This window comes from Lepeophtheirus salmonis, chromosome 1 (assembly GCF_016086655.4).
Source record: "Lepeophtheirus salmonis chromosome 1, UVic_Lsal_1.4, whole genome shotgun sequence".
Lineage (NCBI taxonomy): Eukaryota > Metazoa > Arthropoda > Copepoda > Siphonostomatoida > Caligidae > Lepeophtheirus > Lepeophtheirus salmonis.
Window position 1 is genome coordinate 44,669,989 of NC_052131.2, and position 19,020 is coordinate 44,689,008.

General features: G+C 33.3%; 7 protein-coding genes and 1 long non-coding RNA gene across 9 annotated transcripts; 3 read left to right on the forward strand and 5 right to left on the reverse strand.

Annotated features, from left to right (window-relative positions):
- Positions 1 to 4,973: 4,973 nt before the first annotated feature.
- Positions 4,974 to 5,504, reverse strand: LOC121131434 (uncharacterized). Its single transcript, XR_005869057.2, has 2 exons — positions 5,363 to 5,504; positions 4,974 to 5,303 (listed from the first exon to the last, which is right to left on the reverse strand). It is a non-coding gene; the product is annotated as an uncharacterized lncRNA (long non-coding RNA).
- A 548-nt stretch (positions 5,505 to 6,052) lies between these two features.
- Positions 6,053 to 7,769, forward strand: LOC121131415 (polycomb protein eed). The gene is made up of 2 exons (XM_040726865.2): positions 6,053 to 6,311; positions 6,397 to 7,769. The coding sequence occupies exons 1-2, from the start codon at positions 6,211 to 6,213 to the stop codon at positions 7,580 to 7,582; spliced, it is 1,287 nt and encodes a 428-aa protein (XP_040582799.1). The 5' UTR covers positions 6,053 to 6,210; the 3' UTR covers positions 7,583 to 7,769.
- Positions 7,686 to 8,643, reverse strand: Tmem18 (transmembrane protein 18). Of its 2 annotated transcripts, none has more exons than XM_071893884.1 (5): positions 8,430 to 8,643; positions 8,239 to 8,356; positions 8,124 to 8,178; positions 8,030 to 8,058; positions 7,686 to 7,846 (listed from the first exon to the last, which is right to left on the reverse strand). In XM_071893884.1, the coding sequence occupies exons 1-5, from the start codon at positions 8,472 to 8,474 to the stop codon at positions 7,719 to 7,721; spliced, it is 375 nt and encodes a 124-aa protein (XP_071749985.1). In that variant the 5' UTR covers positions 8,475 to 8,643; the 3' UTR covers positions 7,686 to 7,718. The 2 variants fall into 2 exon arrangements, with proteins under 2 accessions (XP_071749985.1, XP_040582803.1); XM_040726869.2 differs by having other exon boundaries at positions 7,965 to 8,058; positions 8,430 to 8,634.
- A 414-nt stretch (positions 8,644 to 9,057) lies between these two features.
- Positions 9,058 to 11,146, reverse strand: muc (dihydrolipoamide S-acetyltransferase muc). Its single transcript, XM_040726859.2, has 3 exons — positions 10,802 to 11,146; positions 10,437 to 10,743; positions 9,058 to 10,326 (listed from the first exon to the last, which is right to left on the reverse strand). Exons 1-3 carry the CDS (start codon positions 10,955 to 10,957, stop codon positions 9,275 to 9,277), a joined length of 1,515 nt encoding a protein of 504 aa, XP_040582793.1. The 5' UTR covers positions 10,958 to 11,146; the 3' UTR covers positions 9,058 to 9,274.
- Positions 11,147 to 11,229: 83 nt separating this feature from the next.
- Positions 11,230 to 12,787, forward strand: Ets97D (DNA-binding protein Ets97D). The gene is made up of 2 exons (XM_040726915.2): positions 11,230 to 11,335; positions 11,394 to 12,787. Exon 2 carries the CDS (start codon positions 11,441 to 11,443, stop codon positions 12,674 to 12,676), a length of 1,236 nt encoding a protein of 411 aa, XP_040582849.1. The 5' UTR covers positions 11,230 to 11,335; positions 11,394 to 11,440; the 3' UTR covers positions 12,677 to 12,787.
- Positions 12,777 to 13,670, reverse strand: LOC121131524 (transmembrane protein 208). The gene has a single exon (XM_040726951.2). It carries the CDS (start codon positions 13,531 to 13,533, stop codon positions 12,994 to 12,996), a length of 540 nt encoding a protein of 179 aa, XP_040582885.1. The 5' UTR covers positions 13,534 to 13,670; the 3' UTR covers positions 12,777 to 12,993.
- A 1,238-nt stretch (positions 13,671 to 14,908) lies between these two features.
- Positions 14,909 to 17,381, reverse strand: Mat89Ba (nucleolar protein 6 Mat89Ba). The gene has a single exon (XM_040726905.2). The coding sequence runs from the start codon at positions 16,898 to 16,900 to the stop codon at positions 15,023 to 15,025; it is 1,878 nt and encodes a 625-aa protein (XP_040582839.1). The 5' UTR covers positions 16,901 to 17,381; the 3' UTR covers positions 14,909 to 15,022.
- A 169-nt stretch (positions 17,382 to 17,550) lies between these two features.
- On the forward strand, positions 17,551 to 18,891 carry LOC121131515 (ubiquitin domain-containing protein UBFD1). The gene has a single exon (XM_040726943.2). It carries the CDS (start codon positions 17,860 to 17,862, stop codon positions 18,667 to 18,669), a length of 810 nt encoding a protein of 269 aa, XP_040582877.1. The 5' UTR covers positions 17,551 to 17,859; the 3' UTR covers positions 18,670 to 18,891.
- Positions 18,892 to 19,020: the final 129 nt, after the last annotated feature.

The following is a 19,020-nucleotide window of genomic DNA, read 5'->3' on the forward strand; positions in this document are numbered from 1 at the left end:
ACTTGAGGAAAGATTGCCTCTTCTTACCAGCCTAACCATATTAGAAAATCTGACTCAAGATTTGAAGGAAGAACCATTCAAGGTTTGTTTATGTTCGGAAAAAAAACAGAGGAACCAGATAGTTGAAGTTGTTTTTGTGGGCGCGCTTATATGCCGTCTAATTTCTCAAAAACTCCAATACAACGATAAAAAATATAAAACAAACATATTATATGTAATGATCACTTTATTATATCCAAGGGGAAAATGTGTCAATGCAAAAAATGGTAGAAGCCTAAAAAGTTGAAAAGCAATCATGTCACAAGAAACATAACGAGACGAAAAAGTCACTAGAACTAAATCATTCATCTAGCAAGCAATATGACGATGAGTTCCAACTAGTTGTTGTATTTAAATAGTCTGCTGTCTCCATATAATCTGAAAATAAACTATATGGAGACAGAAAAATATAGATACAAAACTGTCTCCATAAAGTCCGGGAACCCATGAAAACTGATTTCTCAATCAATTTTATCTTTTTTTCGCTAATGAATAGAAAAATGTTCCATCTTCCTCAGGTGTTTTTAAAATGTTTCTATGTCAACTGGAATGAGTGATGTTTTTGGCTTAAACTAACATTCAAATCTGCAGTTGATTACATTCTCTATTTATTAGCGACTACATACTGTTTCATCTCATAAAAACTTATTCCGTCAATCAATTTTTATATTTATTTTACTAATGAATATAAAAATGTTCAAGCTTCCTTAGGCTTAAGAAAAATTATCTATTAATTAAAAGGGTAATTTTTGGCCCAAAAAGTTAAACCAATTCGGAGGTCATTTTAAGTTATTAAATGAAGCTTTACATTGCGACTTTCTCTTGAATTTTTACGATCACAATATAATTTAAACCCTCTAAAATATTATTAGAGCAAATTTTTTGTAATGTCTTTTAAAAAAAGTCATCAAATTTATGATTTAAAAGATGTATATATATGGCGTTGTATGCATCACAAAACGTCTTATCGATCAGGTAACTAATACATTTAATACATTGGAAGAAAAAAGATTAGAGCACGCCCTCTTTTGTAACATACATAATCATTGTCATATTATTACTTGACAATTTTTAAAAAGTATTACATATAAATATATTTTTCATAATATTAAAATCATACTTTATATTTTATTAAATACTATGATATAATCCCGCTTTGTAATATTTTAGTTAAAAGCGTAGCCATACATTTGTATTTGGATATGATAGCCAAAATTTCAGCATAAAAATAATGTGATGACCAATATGAATAATAATTTCCAAATTACTTTGTGTTCCAAAGCTTCGATCTGGTACAGGTGAAGTGCAAGCTAATGTAATTTTTCAAATTGTTCAAGATTGGGGAGTAGCAGATAATATTAAAGCCATGTGTTTTGATACAACCAGCTCAAACACAGGTAGAAAATTGTGTTTTATTAGAGAAATACTTGATAAAAAGTGATTATCATTTGAATGTAGACATCACATTATAGAATTAATAATAAGCTCAGTTTTTAATGTATGCGTGAAAGATACCAATTATTCCGAGGTTCTACTTTTCAAAAGATTCCAAAAAATATTGAAAATGATATACAAAACTAATTACGAACCTGTAACAGTAAATAGTGAAATAACATGTCACACTCAAGATATACGAGAAATAAATTATCAATTTTGTAAGCAATCATCTTCAACAGAGTCTTCCAATAGATGATTATAAATAATTTTGGTAGCTTGCAATAACGTTTCTTGGTGATACTCAACAACGCGGATAAAATTTATGTCTCCCGGTCCAATATAAACGCTTGTTGGTTGTCTAAAGTATTCTATTGGTTAAAATTTTGGTTATTAAAGTCACAATTTAAATTAACTTCCAAAGAGGAACAAATATTCCTGGATATTTTTATCTTTATTGTACAAATATATTTGAAAGCATAGATCTCTGCTCCTACAGCCTCAGAAGCTTCATTTAGTGATTTGAATTTGATGAAGTCACTATATAATTATTCCAGAATCAAATTTCTAATTTCAAAAACGGCATCTCAAAAATTTATAAACCATTTCTGATATGTATCTGAAAAGCTGGGTTTTTGGCTCTATTTGATCGTCAAGTAAGTTTGTCAACGAAAAAAATTATCCATGAAAATTTAGAAGAATTTGTTACAAAATAGACAAGATAAATCATTGAGATTCTGAAACTCCCAGAAGAGTGTCGAAAGTTGATCCAACATTGTGGCCAAGTAACGATGATTATAAGAAACCCCTTGAAATAATTGATGCTCTTCAACTTATAAATGACAAAGCAGAACGAGGAATCGCAATTATTAAAGAATACTAGTTGTAGAAGAGCATCGAAAAATGTATTTGGACTCGGGGAAAAATATGTATTTAGAATAGCTTATTATATTTATATTTGACATATTACTCAGAAAAAAGGATAACCATTTATGAATATGCAAGTTGTATGTATAATAATGCTTGATAGAGTAAAAACTATTATTTTTATGACATAAATTATTTTATGTCAATAAAGTTAAAAACTAATTAAATCTATATCAGGCAACCCTTTGTAAATATACATGTTTTAAATTGTGGATAATTATTAGTAATGTGTCACGAGGAAAACTCGTAAATTGGTGCTCGAGTTTTATGAAGTAAATAAAAAAAGACACAAAAAACTCGACTCGTGGCCATAAAAAACCGAGTGTTACTCGGAACTCGTCAAAAGCTTGTAACGTGTCAAAAACTTAGAACTCGTCAAAACTAGGTATTCTTTGTTTTTTCGAGCGGATTATTACATATAAATCTTCCTTGACTGACTTCCTTTCTCTATTAAATTTAGAATTTATGTTTTCCCAGAGGCAACACTATGTTGACTTTTGTGAAATGTGTTCTCTTAATCCCAGTTCGTTTTAAATGTAATCTTTGTTTGAATGTTTTAAGTCTAACAAGGGTACTCGACATTGCTTGGAATTACAAAGTTTATTAAGCTCACACAAAAAAGTACTCCTCAGACCAATAGGCAGACCACAAAATAGTCTGTATTAATATAGATTAATAAATATTTCTAAATGCGTGAGGGAAGGACAAATGAGACAAAAAAAAAGATAAATTCAAATGTTCAAATCTTATTTTCACTTTACTAGCTACAAATTCGTTTGGCTTATCCCTTGAAATTTAAGTTTAAAAACATAATCCCCATTCCTCTTGCTTCATTTTAGGATTATGGTATTAACTTTATATCTACCATAGTAATTATCTTTTGTTTAAATAGTAGTTGTTACATCTTGAAATGAATTTATTTGTTAAAATTTTAATAGGTATTCGTTTTCGATACATAATAATAAATTGCCCATTAAGTATTTTAACGAGAAGGCAAGTAATGGTGAAGTCGATGACTTATGTGACTCTAACAGCCATGTTTATCTTTTTGAATCTCTTCTTGAACCACAAGATTTGGAAATTGTCAACTTTGTATAATTTATAACAGTTATACCAGGTTTTAATTCAAATAATGGAAATCATTCCTCTTCATCTACCCATAGTCTATCCAGTTAGAAAAAAGGATAGGGTAAAAACAACATTGTCTAAATTGTCTATAATTATGTTAAAATCAATATTTTTAATAAATAAAGAAATGAATTTATAATAGAAACTTAAGAATATTAAATTAAAATCAAGTAATAAGCATAAATGTGAAAATAAAAACATCAAGTACTGATCCAATTGTTCCAAATACATATATTTATTTTCAGTTTTTCTAATTATAGTTTCACTATGGAAGAATCTCGAGCCAATCTATTGTTTTATATATCTACATACATAGCCTCTTCCATTATTAAGTTTTTCAAAATTAAAGATTGCAAATGCACGATCTTTTTGATTTCTTAGAAATCAAGAACTCAAGATGTTGAATTTTCTGGCGAAGAACGAGATCTCATCGAAACTACTTTTATACTGCTGATATTGGTTATATGCTAGTCAGCTTTACAATATGATATTCTCTGCGACCAAAACTCAACAAATTTTGTTGACTTTGACAAATCCTAGAAGATGCTTTACTAAGGGCGGGATAGATTATGGATCCAGGTCCGCTACTAAGCTTATCGGGGCCCTATAATATTTCTTAAGCCAGGGTTTCCCAAACTTTAATATGCCTAGGCGCCCATACACTAATACATTTTTAGCTGAGGCCCCCTATATATGAAACATGTGTGCTATAGTCTCTAACTATGTATGTATAGACTGAAAGCAATACTCAATTCTCCATCATCCTGCGCCCCCCCACCCCTAGCCTTACCTCACGTCACCCACTTAGAAAACCATTGTCTCAGGTAAACTAAATTTCCTGCGCCCCGGTTGGAACTTGGGGGTACTACGCACTCTGAGTATAATGTAGCTGTTTGTATCTAATATTATTTCCTGGGCCTTAAGTTTCTAGCGACGCCTCTAGTTTTAAGTGCCTGTTACCAAACTGAGCTTGTATAAAAAAGAAACGAAACTGTTGAAATGAAAGATCTGACACCGGGACTGATAGAACCTGAACCGGGCACAACCTTGATTAAGAGTCTAAGGATTGACTTCTACTTTTTTCCCAAGGGATTTCTACCTTATATACATCAAGAAAACTTAAGGATTCTTAACAATGAAATATAGGAGCCAAAAAAAAAGTCGACTTTGGAAAGAACAGGCTTCAAGAGTTTCAACGAAGGAGCTGTGGATCAGAAATGTTAACTCTTTGTTCCTCACTGAGTAATTCATTCGGGAATTATTTCTTTTTTGGAACTCTCCATTTCCAAATAACTATTTATATGTAATATCAGAATAGAATATGCTTTGTAGACCAAAATATCGAGCAAAGAGAAGCACGTTATCTTTACGAGTCTAGAATTATCTTGTACTTGTTTTCCAATAACAAAAGAGACTCAGTAGTAATAAAGAATTCAGCCATAAGATTGAAGTTTCCAGGTTGTATAATTATCCATATAGACCGTATATCACAAAGTCCAACTTATAAATGGAATTGATATAAATTTTATTGCAATGAGTCTTATCTGCATAATATACAATAAATTAAGGACACTGAACGACTCTCATTAATGAAATAGTTTTCTTAGAGTAGGATACAAAGCAGAGTTGACTTTCAATAATTTCAAAGAAGGACTTTTGGATGGAGGATAAGAACTCTCTCGGTTCCTCACTGGGTCTTTCAGTCGATTATTCTGTTGTTTAATGGACCTCCTTAGTCCATATATATAGAAGTATACGATGATTCAGTAGAAGATCTGAAGGAATTTATGTATAAGGACAATGATTAATGAGATCAGAAGTCACTATCACATACCTTCATATGAAGATGCACCTGCACAATGAACGATCCTTCCATTAAGGGAGATGAGATCCACCAAATGAAGCACTTGTTCAATATTGTTAATATTCGATATCCCTTGAAGAGAGTATCAGAAGACGAGCGAATTGGATATTTCTAGGAACAGGAAGGATGCGGATCGATAAATCCGATTGCTACGTAGGAGAGATCCATCCAAGTTACTATGAATGAAATTTCTTTCCAAATCCTCACTTCTCTCACCTCCCTCCTTCTGCTAACAGCTGTGTAATGGAATTCAAAGTCGTACCTACTAGGGTCTATAGGATTTGTAGGTCAAAAAGAAGTAGTAAGCCCCCCTTTAGTAGTCCCAGATTAAGATTCGAATAATCGAATAATTGCGATAGCCAAGCTTGTTTACCTTTTTGTTTCAAATTTCTCAAAGCTGGAGTACAACGGTATAAATCCGTCTTACAAGCTAAGAAGAAGTAGTCCTTTGTCATTATCCAAGGGAAAAAAGTATCAAGACGAAAAATGTTCCAAGTAAAAAGAGTGCAAGGCAATAACGAGAGGAGAGGAAAATATAACAAATCATACAAGGCAAACCATTTCAAGTCGAATGTTCCCATGAATCCTCCTCACACGGACTTAATTAATGTCTAGCTACTATTTAATATTTATCATTTATTGATACTCATGTACTCCTTAGTTGCTAACTCTTTTGGTAACTCTGTTTGCAAAAATATAAATATTTATGCAGTATGTAAATAAAACAAAGACGGGAAGGTTATTATTGTTGCAAAATCATTTATTGCTTTGACTAAGAGTTCATATACTTATATGGTATAAAAATATATATTATTAGAATGGATAGCGGAAACGCTGATGATGATTATGACGAGGAGGACTCCTCCTCATCCTCAAATCATAGACAACCCATGAAGCCTCTCCGGCAGCCATACAATAGGTAAAAAGGAGTCATTTTCATTATATTCGCACCGGATCATCCTTGATAATATTTACTCTTATTTTTTGCAACTTTTACTTATTAGTCAAAATAAACGTACTCCATACTTTCGGAAAGTTGAGAGAAGGAAAAAGTCTTTCCTTGGAGCAACACTGACGACCGGCTCGAAGCATCCTAATCTTAATTTCAAATGTACTGGATTCTGGAAAGAGGATCACGGACAACCTATCTTTGGCATTGTCGTCAATCATCATCTCTCATCCCCCAAGGTTTTTGCCACAACGGGTAATAATCGAGTTACTGTATATGAGGCCCTCTCGAATGGAGATTGTAAACTCCTACAATGCTATGTGGATCCGGACTCAGATGAAAATTTTTATACTTGTGCTTGGTCTTACAGTAATGATAATGGAAAGCCTATTCTTGTTGCAGCTGGATCTCGGGGGATCATAAGAGTATTTAACCTTTCCAATATGGCATGTACTAAACACTATACAGGTCATGGACAATGCATCAATGAACTTAAATTTCATCCTTTGGATCCTAATTTATTACTCTCTGTCTCAAAGGATCACAACATGAGACTATGGAATATAAAAACAGATCACTGCATAGCTATTTTTGGTGGTGTTGAAGGACATAGGGATGAAGTTCTGAGTGTGGACTTTAATATGAATGGTACTAAAATCCTTTCTTGTGGAATGGATCATTCCTTGAAACTCTGGGACTTTGATACAGATAAGATTAAAGAGGCGATTTCATGTTCCTATATTCATAACTCTACTACGACCAAAAAACCCTTCCCCACTGAACTTTGTCACTTTCCAGAATTTTCTACAAGGGACATTCACCGTAATTATGTGGACTGCTGTCAATGGTTTGGAGACTTTATTCTTTCTAAATCCTGTGAAAACATGATTGTTTGTTGGAAACCTGGTCTTCTTCATGAAGCAAGGATAAAACCTGGAGAAAACAAGGCAACAGTTATTCATAAGCTCAACTACAAAGACAATGAAATATGGTTCATTCGCTTTGCCTTGGATAAGGGACAAAAGCTTCTAGCTCTAGGTAATCAAATGGGTAGGACATATATTTGGGATTTAGATGTGGAAGATCCTAAAGATACAAAGTACGTTGTACTTTCTCATCCTAAGTGCAATGTTGCCGTTCGCCAAACTTCGTTTAGTCGAGATGGGAATGTGTGTATTTGTGCATGTGATGACGGAACGATTTGGAGATGGGATCGGCAGCTAAATATTCCTTCCTCATGATATTATTAACACTTATGTAATTAATTTACTTATGTATTTTTTTAAGTTTAAAAAAAATAACTTTAATCTCCACTTATGATTGTAATCAATTAATCAATCCGAATAGTTTGATTTAGACTCTTGTTTGTCTATGTATTTATTTTATTATTATGAACAGATGGGGAAATAAAGGAAAATTTGATGCTAATTCTTGTGTTCTTTGTTCTTTAATTCTAGGATTTTGACTTTGGTGAAGAGTCTTGAGGAGAGAACCAACCAATTGGACTATAAATAAATATAACAATAATATAAATAGGTACATAATATAATAATTTATAATCTCTCGTAGCTTGTCAGAATAAAGTTTAGATTAGCAATTTCCCTCTTGAGTTATGGGACTTACCAATATGCAACCACAAAAAAAGAGCAGAGGCAAGGACATGGATATGGAAATAAAAGTTCCAGAACTATCAAAGTACTGATTCTTTGTAAATAATCTATGAACAATAATAACAAAAAAGAAAGACGTTATATTAATTAGAAGAGATTTATAATTATATACTTGTGATTCTTGGCAAGATACTCATTGATATCCTCGGAGACGTAGACAACGATCACTAAATAAAATTAGTACAAAACTTTTAGAAAAGTTTGAATCTAAATTTAAAAAATCTTACAAGATATAACAAAAACAAAGAGCTGAACTCCATTCTCGTAGCGATACTTGTAAATGAGCCCTCCAAGGAAGATATAAAATAAAATGACACCAAATAACCATGGCTCAGACCAATCCAACTAAATTATATTATTTTGTACAGTCTTGTACGTCATATACATACTTATTATTACCCTATAATATTAAAAATACCTCATTGAATATGACTAAAAATCCCAAGGAATTTGGCTTTTCCATACTTCTTCACATCCGTCAACTAAATATAAAATCAGTTTAGGAATATATTTTTGTAATTTCTAAATAACAATGACACGAATCCATATATATCTCTATGGCATTTAGATTTATGAGCTAGGTATTCGCCACATATGTGTATGAAATATAAAAAAACTAATCTAGCTACGTGTATACGTTTTTATTATATATATTACTATTAGTTATTACAAATCAATATGAAACTAGAAGTAACTGGGACTGGAGTCGATATCTTTAAATCACGCAACTTTTATTTCAGTGTTTTTTCAATCCCTTCTGGTATATAATTAATTGAGATCTTTATTAATCTTAATATCGTACGTAATGCAATACTTATTTAAAAATCCAAAACAAACTCCTTATGTAATAACTTATAAGAAGAAATTAGTTTAGCCATGTTCATGGCAAGACATTCTTTTAAAAATGGGTAATAAGGTTTATTAATTACTCATTTTAGTTCTAGTTCTTTTATTGGTGACTTTTACCTTTGTTAGAGAACAAAAAGTTGTGCAAATCGACCATAAATTTGTTATTCGGACATAATTCGTAAAATATACTTATTCCATTATTAATTATAAACTTTATTTGGTTTCGGTTTCAAGGGATTGCATATTATAAAGTGGTTCATTAATTATATCATTCATAATAGTAATTATAATCATTTAAAGGATGAAAAATTTTCTTACAAGACGACTAGAATAGTAGTCATTCTTTTTTTCAAAAAAGAAAAAAAAATGAAAATAAGATTTCATGATACAAACAAATAAAATAATATATAATTTCTAGAGCAACATAGAGGTGGGATTCTCAATAAATTTTTTAAAGTGCTGCAACCATTGAGCACCAACTGCTCCATCGACAACTCTATGATCACAGGAGAGAGTGACTTTCATTACATTAGTACTTCCAAGAGTTCCATCAGACTTAGCCATTGCTTTTTGAGTAGTTCCTCCAACTGCTAGAATGCAAGATTGTGGAGGATTGATAATGGCAGTAAAGTTACTAATTCCGAACATTCCTAGATTTGAGACAGTAATTGTGCCACCCATGAATTCGTGGGGCTGAAGTTTCCCTTCTTTAGCACGCCCTGCCATTTCCTTGATGGATTCACTAATTTCAGCTAAACCTTTAGTTTCAGCAGAGGAGATAATGGGAGTGATAAGACCAGAGCCAGTATCCACTGCTACAGATACATCACAGCTATGATATTCTCGAATAAAGTCTCCCATCCAAGCAGAATTAACTGTAGGCACACGTCGACTAGCAAGAGCAGTTGCTTTGATAATGAAGTCATTAATACTTAGCTTAATTCCCTCTTTATCGTATTTCGTGTTAATTTCCTTCCTCAAAGACATAACGGAATCCATTGTAATTTCAACACTCAAATAATAATGAGGGATTTCATGCTTGGACGATTGGAGCCGTTTTGCAATCGTTCTTCGCATTGTCGTAAGTTCAGCATCTGTGTAAGATCCTTGAGATAGCAATCCAGACGAATGTCCGGATGATACGGCTCCTCCTATGGGTTTAAAAGCTTCAACATCTGCAGCAACAATCATTCCATCCATTCCAGACCCTGATGAAATTTGAGATATATCTATACTCTTTTCCATTGCAATTCTTTTTGCAGCTGGGGATGCAAAAGGTCGTTTTGAGCCAGATTGGTTCGAAGTAGAATATACTTTGGGTACTGATATAGGAAGAGGAGCCTGAGATTCTAAAGAACGTGCGGGAGGAGGTGGAGTTGAATCAGCTACTGGAGTATGAGATGTAGGCTTTGATGACGATGGTGGAGGGGCTGAACTCAAATTTGAGGATCCATCGTCCACAAAATCTGTAATAAATGTATTAAAATGCTTTTATAAAATAGATATTATTATCAAATAATGTTGGATATATATCATATAGTGATATGAGTGAATTAGTGACTAATGTTTGAGTTGCCTTTAAACTTCTCAACATTGCTCTCATCCTCCACAATAACGCAGAGTAAACGGCCAATGGGCACATCTTTTGAGCCAGCAGGGAGTAATACTTTAGCGAGATATCCTTCTTCAGGTGTTTCAAATCCCATTGTGGCCTTATCCGTTTCAATTTCGCAGAGTAGATCCCCCTCAGAAAGTTGATCTCCCTCCTTTTTCTCCCAACTCACAATCGTACCGACTTCCATTGTGGGAGATAAGGCTGGGAGTGTAACCTTGATATGAGGCACATCTGGAGCATCACTTGAGAAGAAACGCAGACTTAGAACCTAATAAATAAGTAAATAAATCATGAGTGTAAATATAATGATGGATGGTCCATTCTACTTTTCCAGTTTGAAGGGATCCTCTTTTATCGAGTATTGGATACAACTCAGAGCCATGAATTTGAGACAGGCAGGTTGATGTGGATGAGGGAAGAATTCGAACAGGATATGCTCTTGAAGGTATCCTTTTTCGACCAGCAATTCGTAAACTCAACATTATCAAATATTAAATAATATCTCCAGCGGCTGCTACACTCTCCACACCAAACAAGATCAGATGATTTGTGATTTCACATTTCATTCTCTCTTTTCATCCACAGCCACCTAGAAAAAATATATGACAGAACCTTTCATAATATTATTTAATTGTATATTTTAACAATAATTTTTAAATAAAAGAAATGAATACATATTAATGACGTACTTGTTTAAATATAGACAATGTACGTCATATTTGTTTTGTTATTACGTATAGCTGCTATATGTAAACAAAATCTTATAATAATATTTAGAACCTCGCGTGTACAAGAGTCAATATTCAATATACGAAGAATTTTTAAGATTCAGATTACTTACTAGTTACTACTACTTACTAGTTTAGTTTTTACTTTTTAATAAATAATTTTTAAAATTTAATTTACTATTTTATTTAGATCAATTGAAATTATTGTGGATTGCGGTAAATCCTACAAACTATTTAATGAGTGACGAGGAATTTTTAGCTGGATCTGGCTCAATGGGGAGTGTTGGGAATGAGGAAGGGATAATAGCCCAGTTGATTGATATTCGAGAGCCTCTCGTTAATCTCCGCCGAACTCTGGAACAGCGATTGGATGGAACAGATTTATCTGACTATGACTTTTGGCTCCAAGACTCTCAAAGCCTTCCAGCAGAGTCTTCTCTCGTAGATCATTGTGTTCAAGGGGAAGGTTTGGTTCAAATCAACGTTGAAATCAAAGTAGACGAGGATGGAGTCAAGAAAATCAACATTGTGGATGTCCTGAAACCCTCTGATGAAATTCTCAATGAGACAGACGAAGATTCACTCAATGTGGAATTGGGCTCAGATACCATGCCACCCCCACCTCCTCCTCCACCTGTTCCTCCTACTTCCTCCAATGCAATCACTCAGGAGGAACCATCGAATGAAAGCGTAACTCGATGGGTCGTTTGTTCCTCCTTTCGTAAAGAGCAAGAAAGACTGAATATCCCTATGGATCCACTCCTATGGACTCCTACTCATGTCGCTCATTGGGCAAAATGGGCTAAAATTGAGTTTAGTAGAGCCTCTCTCATGCTAGAGGATTGGAACATCACTGGGAAAAGGCTTTGCAGTCTGTCGCATGACGAATTCAAATCAAAAGTCATTGTGGATCCAAATGATTTACTATGGACGCATTTAGAACTTTTAAAAAAATGTAAATTTGTCGCAGTTGTTCAAAAAAACAAAGAACCTCGTTATTCCATCGGTTCTTCTTCTGCCATGACCCGAAAAACGCATAAAAAGGCTCCCATTAAACTTGGCACCGCCAAATTTACAGTCATGAGTGAAACCAGTCCAGGAAATAGGACAGGAAACAATGGTCAGGTACAATTATGGCAGTTCCTTCTTGAACTCCTTACGGAAAAAGAGCATCGTGAAGTCATTCATTGGATTGGTGAGGAGGGAGAATTCAAACTCAATGACCCCGAGATGGTAGCTCAACTCTGGGGAGTTCGTAAAAATAAGCCGAACATGAATTATGAAAAGTTATCTCGTGCCCTTCGCTATTACTACGATGGAGATATGATTTGTAAAGTGCAGAACAAGAGGTTCGTGTATAAATTTGTTTGTGACCTAAAGCAACTTATTGGTTACACAGCTTCTGAAATTAATAAACTTGTCATAGAAGCCGAACAAAAGGCCTTTAGTAAAATAAGTATGTACAACAATTAAACAAAGATCGTTGCTCTAACTACCTCACGTGAATGTTTATTCTTAATGTTTGTATTCATATATATATATAATTAATCAATATACATATTATATATCTCTATTAAATATTAATGGCCTTTTAACAGCCGCTTTAATACCTAGTTAGATCCATATTAATATTATAATTAATTAGTATATCATGGTGACTGAATGACTAAGACTCAGTCAAAACTAGGTTAAAAATAAATAAAAGAACAAATAAAACATTCAACAAAACCAGCCAGATAGAAAAAATTAAAGAAACTATAAATGATTCAAGGTTTCATTAAAGACTTGCATCATCTGACTTGCATACGCTTCATTTTCCTTTCCATCTTTTTTGCCTTCTTTGAGTCAGGAGTAGGGGATTCATTCTCGGGAGCGGAAGCAAATAACCATGGACTTAAGACACTTTTCCACAGCATCCAAACGCCTCTTCCTGGAATAAAGAGGAGGAGGAGCCAAAAGTAATTGGACATGAGGGACAGCACTTGAGTAAAGCCCACAAGAATAATTAAGTCCTTTACATGTTCAGAAACTCCTGAAGTTATATTTAAGTCTAGACCCGTGTCCAAAAGAACGCCTGAGTCATCATAAGAAGGGAAGCCGAAGTAAGAAAAAAACTGATAACCAACGCTGTAGAGGATGGCACTACAAAGAAACATTAGGATTTCAGTGTAACCATAGCTCGCTCCGAGAAGTGTCATTGCGAGGAAGTAAATTCCATTTGAACCCAGGATTATGTTTCGGTAAAATTGGATTGTTTCCGCGTTTTCCTTCACGATCTGTTTTGCACCTCTCGTTCCTTCTTTACCTTTTTTCTTAGCAAATTCCTCCATGATTGGGACTTAGCTTACAAACTCTGCCAGAGTAATGGAACTCAAAATCGTTAATGCCCGATTTATAAACTAACTCAAATGATAAAATTGGTATATTAAATTATATAAATATTATAATTTTCCCCAGCTTAACAATGAAATATCAATTATACAATAATAGAAAGAGACAATAACTGCCAACTTATCACTGATAATGATATGATCGGACAATAAATTTAAGTGAGTAGTGGTTGTTATTTGTTAAATAAAGAACATTTATTGACACTTTATAAATCATAGACTTGAATTAACTGTATCACACAACCTCAACCATTTTTCTACTTTCTTTATTCCTCGTCTGAATTTATCAATTTAACGTATCTCAGTTAATGATGTATATTTGTATAAGAATAAACTGTAACTTTTATTTAAACCAAGAAAAGGTTGCACAATTATAGTGATGATGTTTTAAATACAATCATTTTGTAAAGTTTTATTATAATATTCATTCAATATCAAATCCTTGTAAGCATCGTTTTAATGCGACTAGATAATATTGATTTGGATATGGTATCCAAGGTAACACCATTTATTGCCAAATTCTAATACTTAAAGAATTTATAATATATCCTTCACAGGTTTAAATGTGTATTTATAAGTAAAGCCTTATATAAAAAATTTAAAGTCTTCATAGAATAAATATTTCACTAAAAACAGTTTAATGTTCCTTCTTAGTCTTTGAAAATTAAATTCCTCATTTTTAAATAAAAGCAAGGAATTTTGTTTATTGTTAATGCAATTGACTTAATTAAATAATATTTAAAGAAATTGCAACATTTAGTTCTTTTGACGTCACATCCGGTCGTATTGCATGTTATGATAGAATCATCAGAGATAATTTATTCCTATGAATATTATCCAGAGAATATTGCCTTTATACTATTAAATTTTCATAACAATATTATATATTACAATAAGACACTAATAAAAATTGGATCGAATTTCTATAATAGTCGTAGTGTATTTTTAAATACATAACATTTTAAGTATAATATCCTTAATTTTGTATAAAATAATTCCTTTCCGTTTTATAAAAATCAATTTCTGGGATCTGTTAAAAAAAGGTATTTTTTCTTCTTCTTCATTTGGATCTAAAAAGTCTATGAGAGTAGCAAAAATGATATTAAAAAGTGATAGAATGTATGTTTGGCCTATTCTAAGTAGTTAAATGTTTCATTAATGAACGTAGGTGTGCTATGGAGGATAGTTAAATGCTTTACTGATCCTAATTTTCACCCACAATCATTCTTAATATTGACTATTAACAATAACTATTTGTAATTTTTTTGTGATTCAGATGAAATATGGAAAAGGCCAATGATTATTTAACTTTTCATTATGTAGATGAATAATAATTATTGATTGTACTGACATAAATTTATAACTAATGTCTTATAAACAAAAAAAAAACAAAAAACGACGCAGGGTAATTAATCACAAAACTATATTTCTATATAGATACATTGACTAAGTCGATTTCTTTTACGATTCCTCTCCCCATAATCCTTAAATCATCCAACATGGCATCGACATTGGGAACAAGCTCATTCTCCGTCTTAAGCCTTTTACCATGAGGTCTCATCATGGACTTAGAAACTTTATATAAACATTCCTTATTCAATTTAACACCTATAAGATGAGGATAAGATTTTGAAAAGTAAAATCGAGCAATGTCTCCATAGGAAGCTTGAAGAGAACCAATATAACATTGGATTGGATCAAAGTCTACGATAGGTATGATTAACTCATGCTTTGAATTTTGTTTTTCATTCTTTACAGAACCTGCTACTGGAATATATATATCAATATGTATAAGTATGTCATAGGATGAAGTGTCAATCTTATCGCAAACACGTTCATATGACGATAAATCTACAAAGTCATTAATGAGGAAGGAGTGCAAAGTTTGTCGAGCATAGTTCGTGAGTCGTATCAAATCTTTTTGATTGACCTTAGATGTATATAAAGAAAAGTGTTGATCATCAAAGAGTGTAAAGGAGCATAATGGAGGTAGCCGCTCACGTTCCAAAGTGAAGTTCTTATCAAATATTCCTAATTTTTCTTTTGACAAACAATTTTCATAGTTGAGTATCATAGGCGTTGTTCGAAAGTCCGTAAAAGATAAATAGTCAAGAAAGCGAAGAAATGCAGATTCAACAGATGCAGGAGCTTGCAACAATCCTATCGGGTTTAGAAAAATATGTGATAAAATTATATCAAGGGAAACATCTGGAATAGCTCCATCCAGAAATCGGCTAGATATCCATTTCCTTACGGCCCAAACAGTTGATGACCAGCAGTTATGTCGTAAGCTCATATTGTAAAAAAACTCATAAATTGAACTCCTCATATCACCCTCTGATTGGTTTTTAGCCTTAGTGGGCTCCTCAACACCAATCCTCCACATAAATCCATTGTAGGCAAGGATCAACTCAGGGCCTTTAATGATAGATTTAATGGATTTTTCTCTTTTCAGCAGTTTTCTTTGCAAATCAATTAAATATGCAAGGCTGAGTTTAGAGAACAATTCTGAACTCAAATGTCTTTTATTCGTAATGTCTAATTTGATAGGAATACATTCTATAGTTTTTGGAATATCTGTGGACATTGATTCTAAATCAAAGTAATTTGCTATCATATTGTTTGACATTTTTATGGTTTTTCGTTCAGCATTTTGAATATTTTTAGGGACATTGAATCTGCTCAAGTCCCCACCAAAATGTAGAGATGATGAAACGCACCGTATTTTACGAATAGGAAGTGAGTCTGTCGAAGCTTCATCTTGTAACAGACGACTTAAAGACGTGAAGGTAGAGCGTACTTCTTTAAGAGAATCGTTTGTTTGATATATAGAAGGTATAAAGGGCGAGAGATTAAAGAAGGACGCTGACATAGATACTTTCGCGAAATGTACGCTTTGTAAATGCTCAATTATCGCTAATATTAAATATGAGGGTCCTGAGCGATTTTCAATTTCAATAGTCTCCTTAATTGTTCCATCCAAGAACCTACGAATCTTACAATTAGACCCCCAAAAATCGCGAAATTCTTTTGACTCTGCTTCCAACTCAGCATAGGGTCCCAAGACGATATTATTCGTAGTGACTTGATCCACGACTTTGAATCCAATGTAAATATCCTGCTTGGAGCTCCATATCTCCAGACATTTCTTAGCACGTCCACTTAACCCTTTATCGAGTATAGAAATAATTCGCTCGGCCTCAGACTTGGGATTTTTATTCAAGATGTTTAAACGAATGAGATAATCTGAAGAAAGGATTTGAAAGAGATTCCCAGCAACTTTTCTCTTGTTCACTTCCTCATCCATGATGAAGTTATAATTTAATTGTTGACAACACTTATTGAGCTTGTTCTATAAGAAAATGTGATCAGCTTATAAATTTATGAACTAACCCACGTGTTCAGCATGTTCTTTTCCTCAGCCGTCACGCTCTTTCCTTCTCTTTGAATCTCCTGTCAATATATGGTTGCACAACTTTGTAGAAATTTAGGTACACCACCCAATACTAATTAGTAACTAATAATGGGTAATAGCCCATTAGTATTTACTATTCAGTATTCAAAGTACAAATATTCCGCAATTTATGGTGATTGAAAATCATTCATTACATGCTACTTAGTAATATCTCTAGGTAAAGGCAAGAATGAATAACTATATCAATTATAATGTTTTATCAATATATCATTAGTCTTGTAATTTTTATGGTCTATTATATAAGATATTAACGTTAAGTATTTTGATCTAGGCTATTATTATTTATTAGCAGGCTATTGGTCAGCATCGTGAGATAGCTAAAGAAATGGGGAAATATTGGTGAGTAGTAAAGAAAGAGGTTTTGTAGAGTGTGTTTGCCGAAGTTGACGTCAGCATTCTGTGATGATTGTGGATTGGTGTAGAAGGGAATAGAAGGGAAGAATAAGAAAAGATAATTGGTAAAGACTGACATTTTTAATGTAATATATATTTGTGGTAGCTGAGAGAGATGATAAAGCAAAAAAAGGGAGAAGAAGTAGAAAATTTCCCCCTGCCGCCTCCTTTTTTGACTCCTAGCTAACTGTTCCTCTCATCTGCTTCCTTCATCTTGGCTCAACTCTTTCCCTTGATCATTAATCGCTATTCATTGGCATTTGATATTGATGTTGTCTTGATGTGGAACTTGTTATAATTGATAGAAATCAATCCAAGAGGAGTAGGCAGTTACTAGTTGGAAGCTTTGTGTGAAGTGAGTCTGTCTCGGAGGACTTGATTGTAACTATTGGGTAAAGATGGAGACGAATTTGGTGAGTAGTGAGACTGGAAAGTCTCAGGAAGAGATTCTGAAAGAGAGCCTGAGCAAGGTAACAGGGAGTAAGGCGTCTGACAAAGACTCTGTCATACTTAGGGGAGAGAAAGTGGATTTCAAAATTATTTATAATAAGAAGAAATTCGACATTTCTTTTGGCTCCGAGAACACAGTCCGAGAGCTCAAGTCACATCTTGAGTCCATTATTCAAATCCCTCCACCCATGATGAAAGTCATGATTAAAGGCCTTGCAAAAGACGAAATGTCTTTGAAGGAATTGGGTGTTTCCAAAGGGTCCAAAGTCATGATCATTGGATCCTCATTGGATGATGTCGTTGCCGTTTTCTTTCCTCCTACCAAGGATGAGCTTGAGAGTTCTTCATCCACCTCCTCTTCTAACCAGGAAGAGTCCCTCTCCAAGGTCAAGATGCATAAAAAAATCCTTGATAAAGGGAAACCAGAGGATGTCATGGTCGGAATTAAAGACGTTAAAGACCTTCTCCCTTCCGTTCCTCTCTCTGGTATGCTCAATAAGTATGGTGGAAAAGTACGACTCACTTTTAAAATTGAGTTGGATCAGTTATGGATCGGAACTAAGGAAAGAACTGAGAAACTTCCCATGAGCTCTATTAAAAACGTTATTTCAGAGTCCATTGAGGGTCATGAGGAGTATCATATCATGGCCCTACAATTAGGATCCACAGAAGCTTCCAGATATTGGATTTACTGGGTCCCTGCACAGTTTGTTGATGCCATCAAAGATTCAATCTTAGGAAAATGGCAATTCTACTAGGAGATCATTAAATAATAATAATTATATTAATAGTTGTTTGTTACTTTCTAAAATCTATATTTGAAACAAAAAAAGCTAAAAGAAAGACTGTGATATCAAATAATAAAAAGTTTTATGAAGACAGACGCATTGTGTTTGATGGCTGTTCTTTTAGATGAACTTATATTATTTTTTTAATGGAACAATAAATGAGATTTACATCTTTTGTTTATACACAACTAATTATAGTGAAATCTTAACAAGTCTATAACAAAAATATAGCTCACACCCATAGGAGTAGGCGGCTTTGAACCTGCACTGCAGATTAATATATATATGTAACTTTAGAACATCGGACTCTGTCTGATCCAA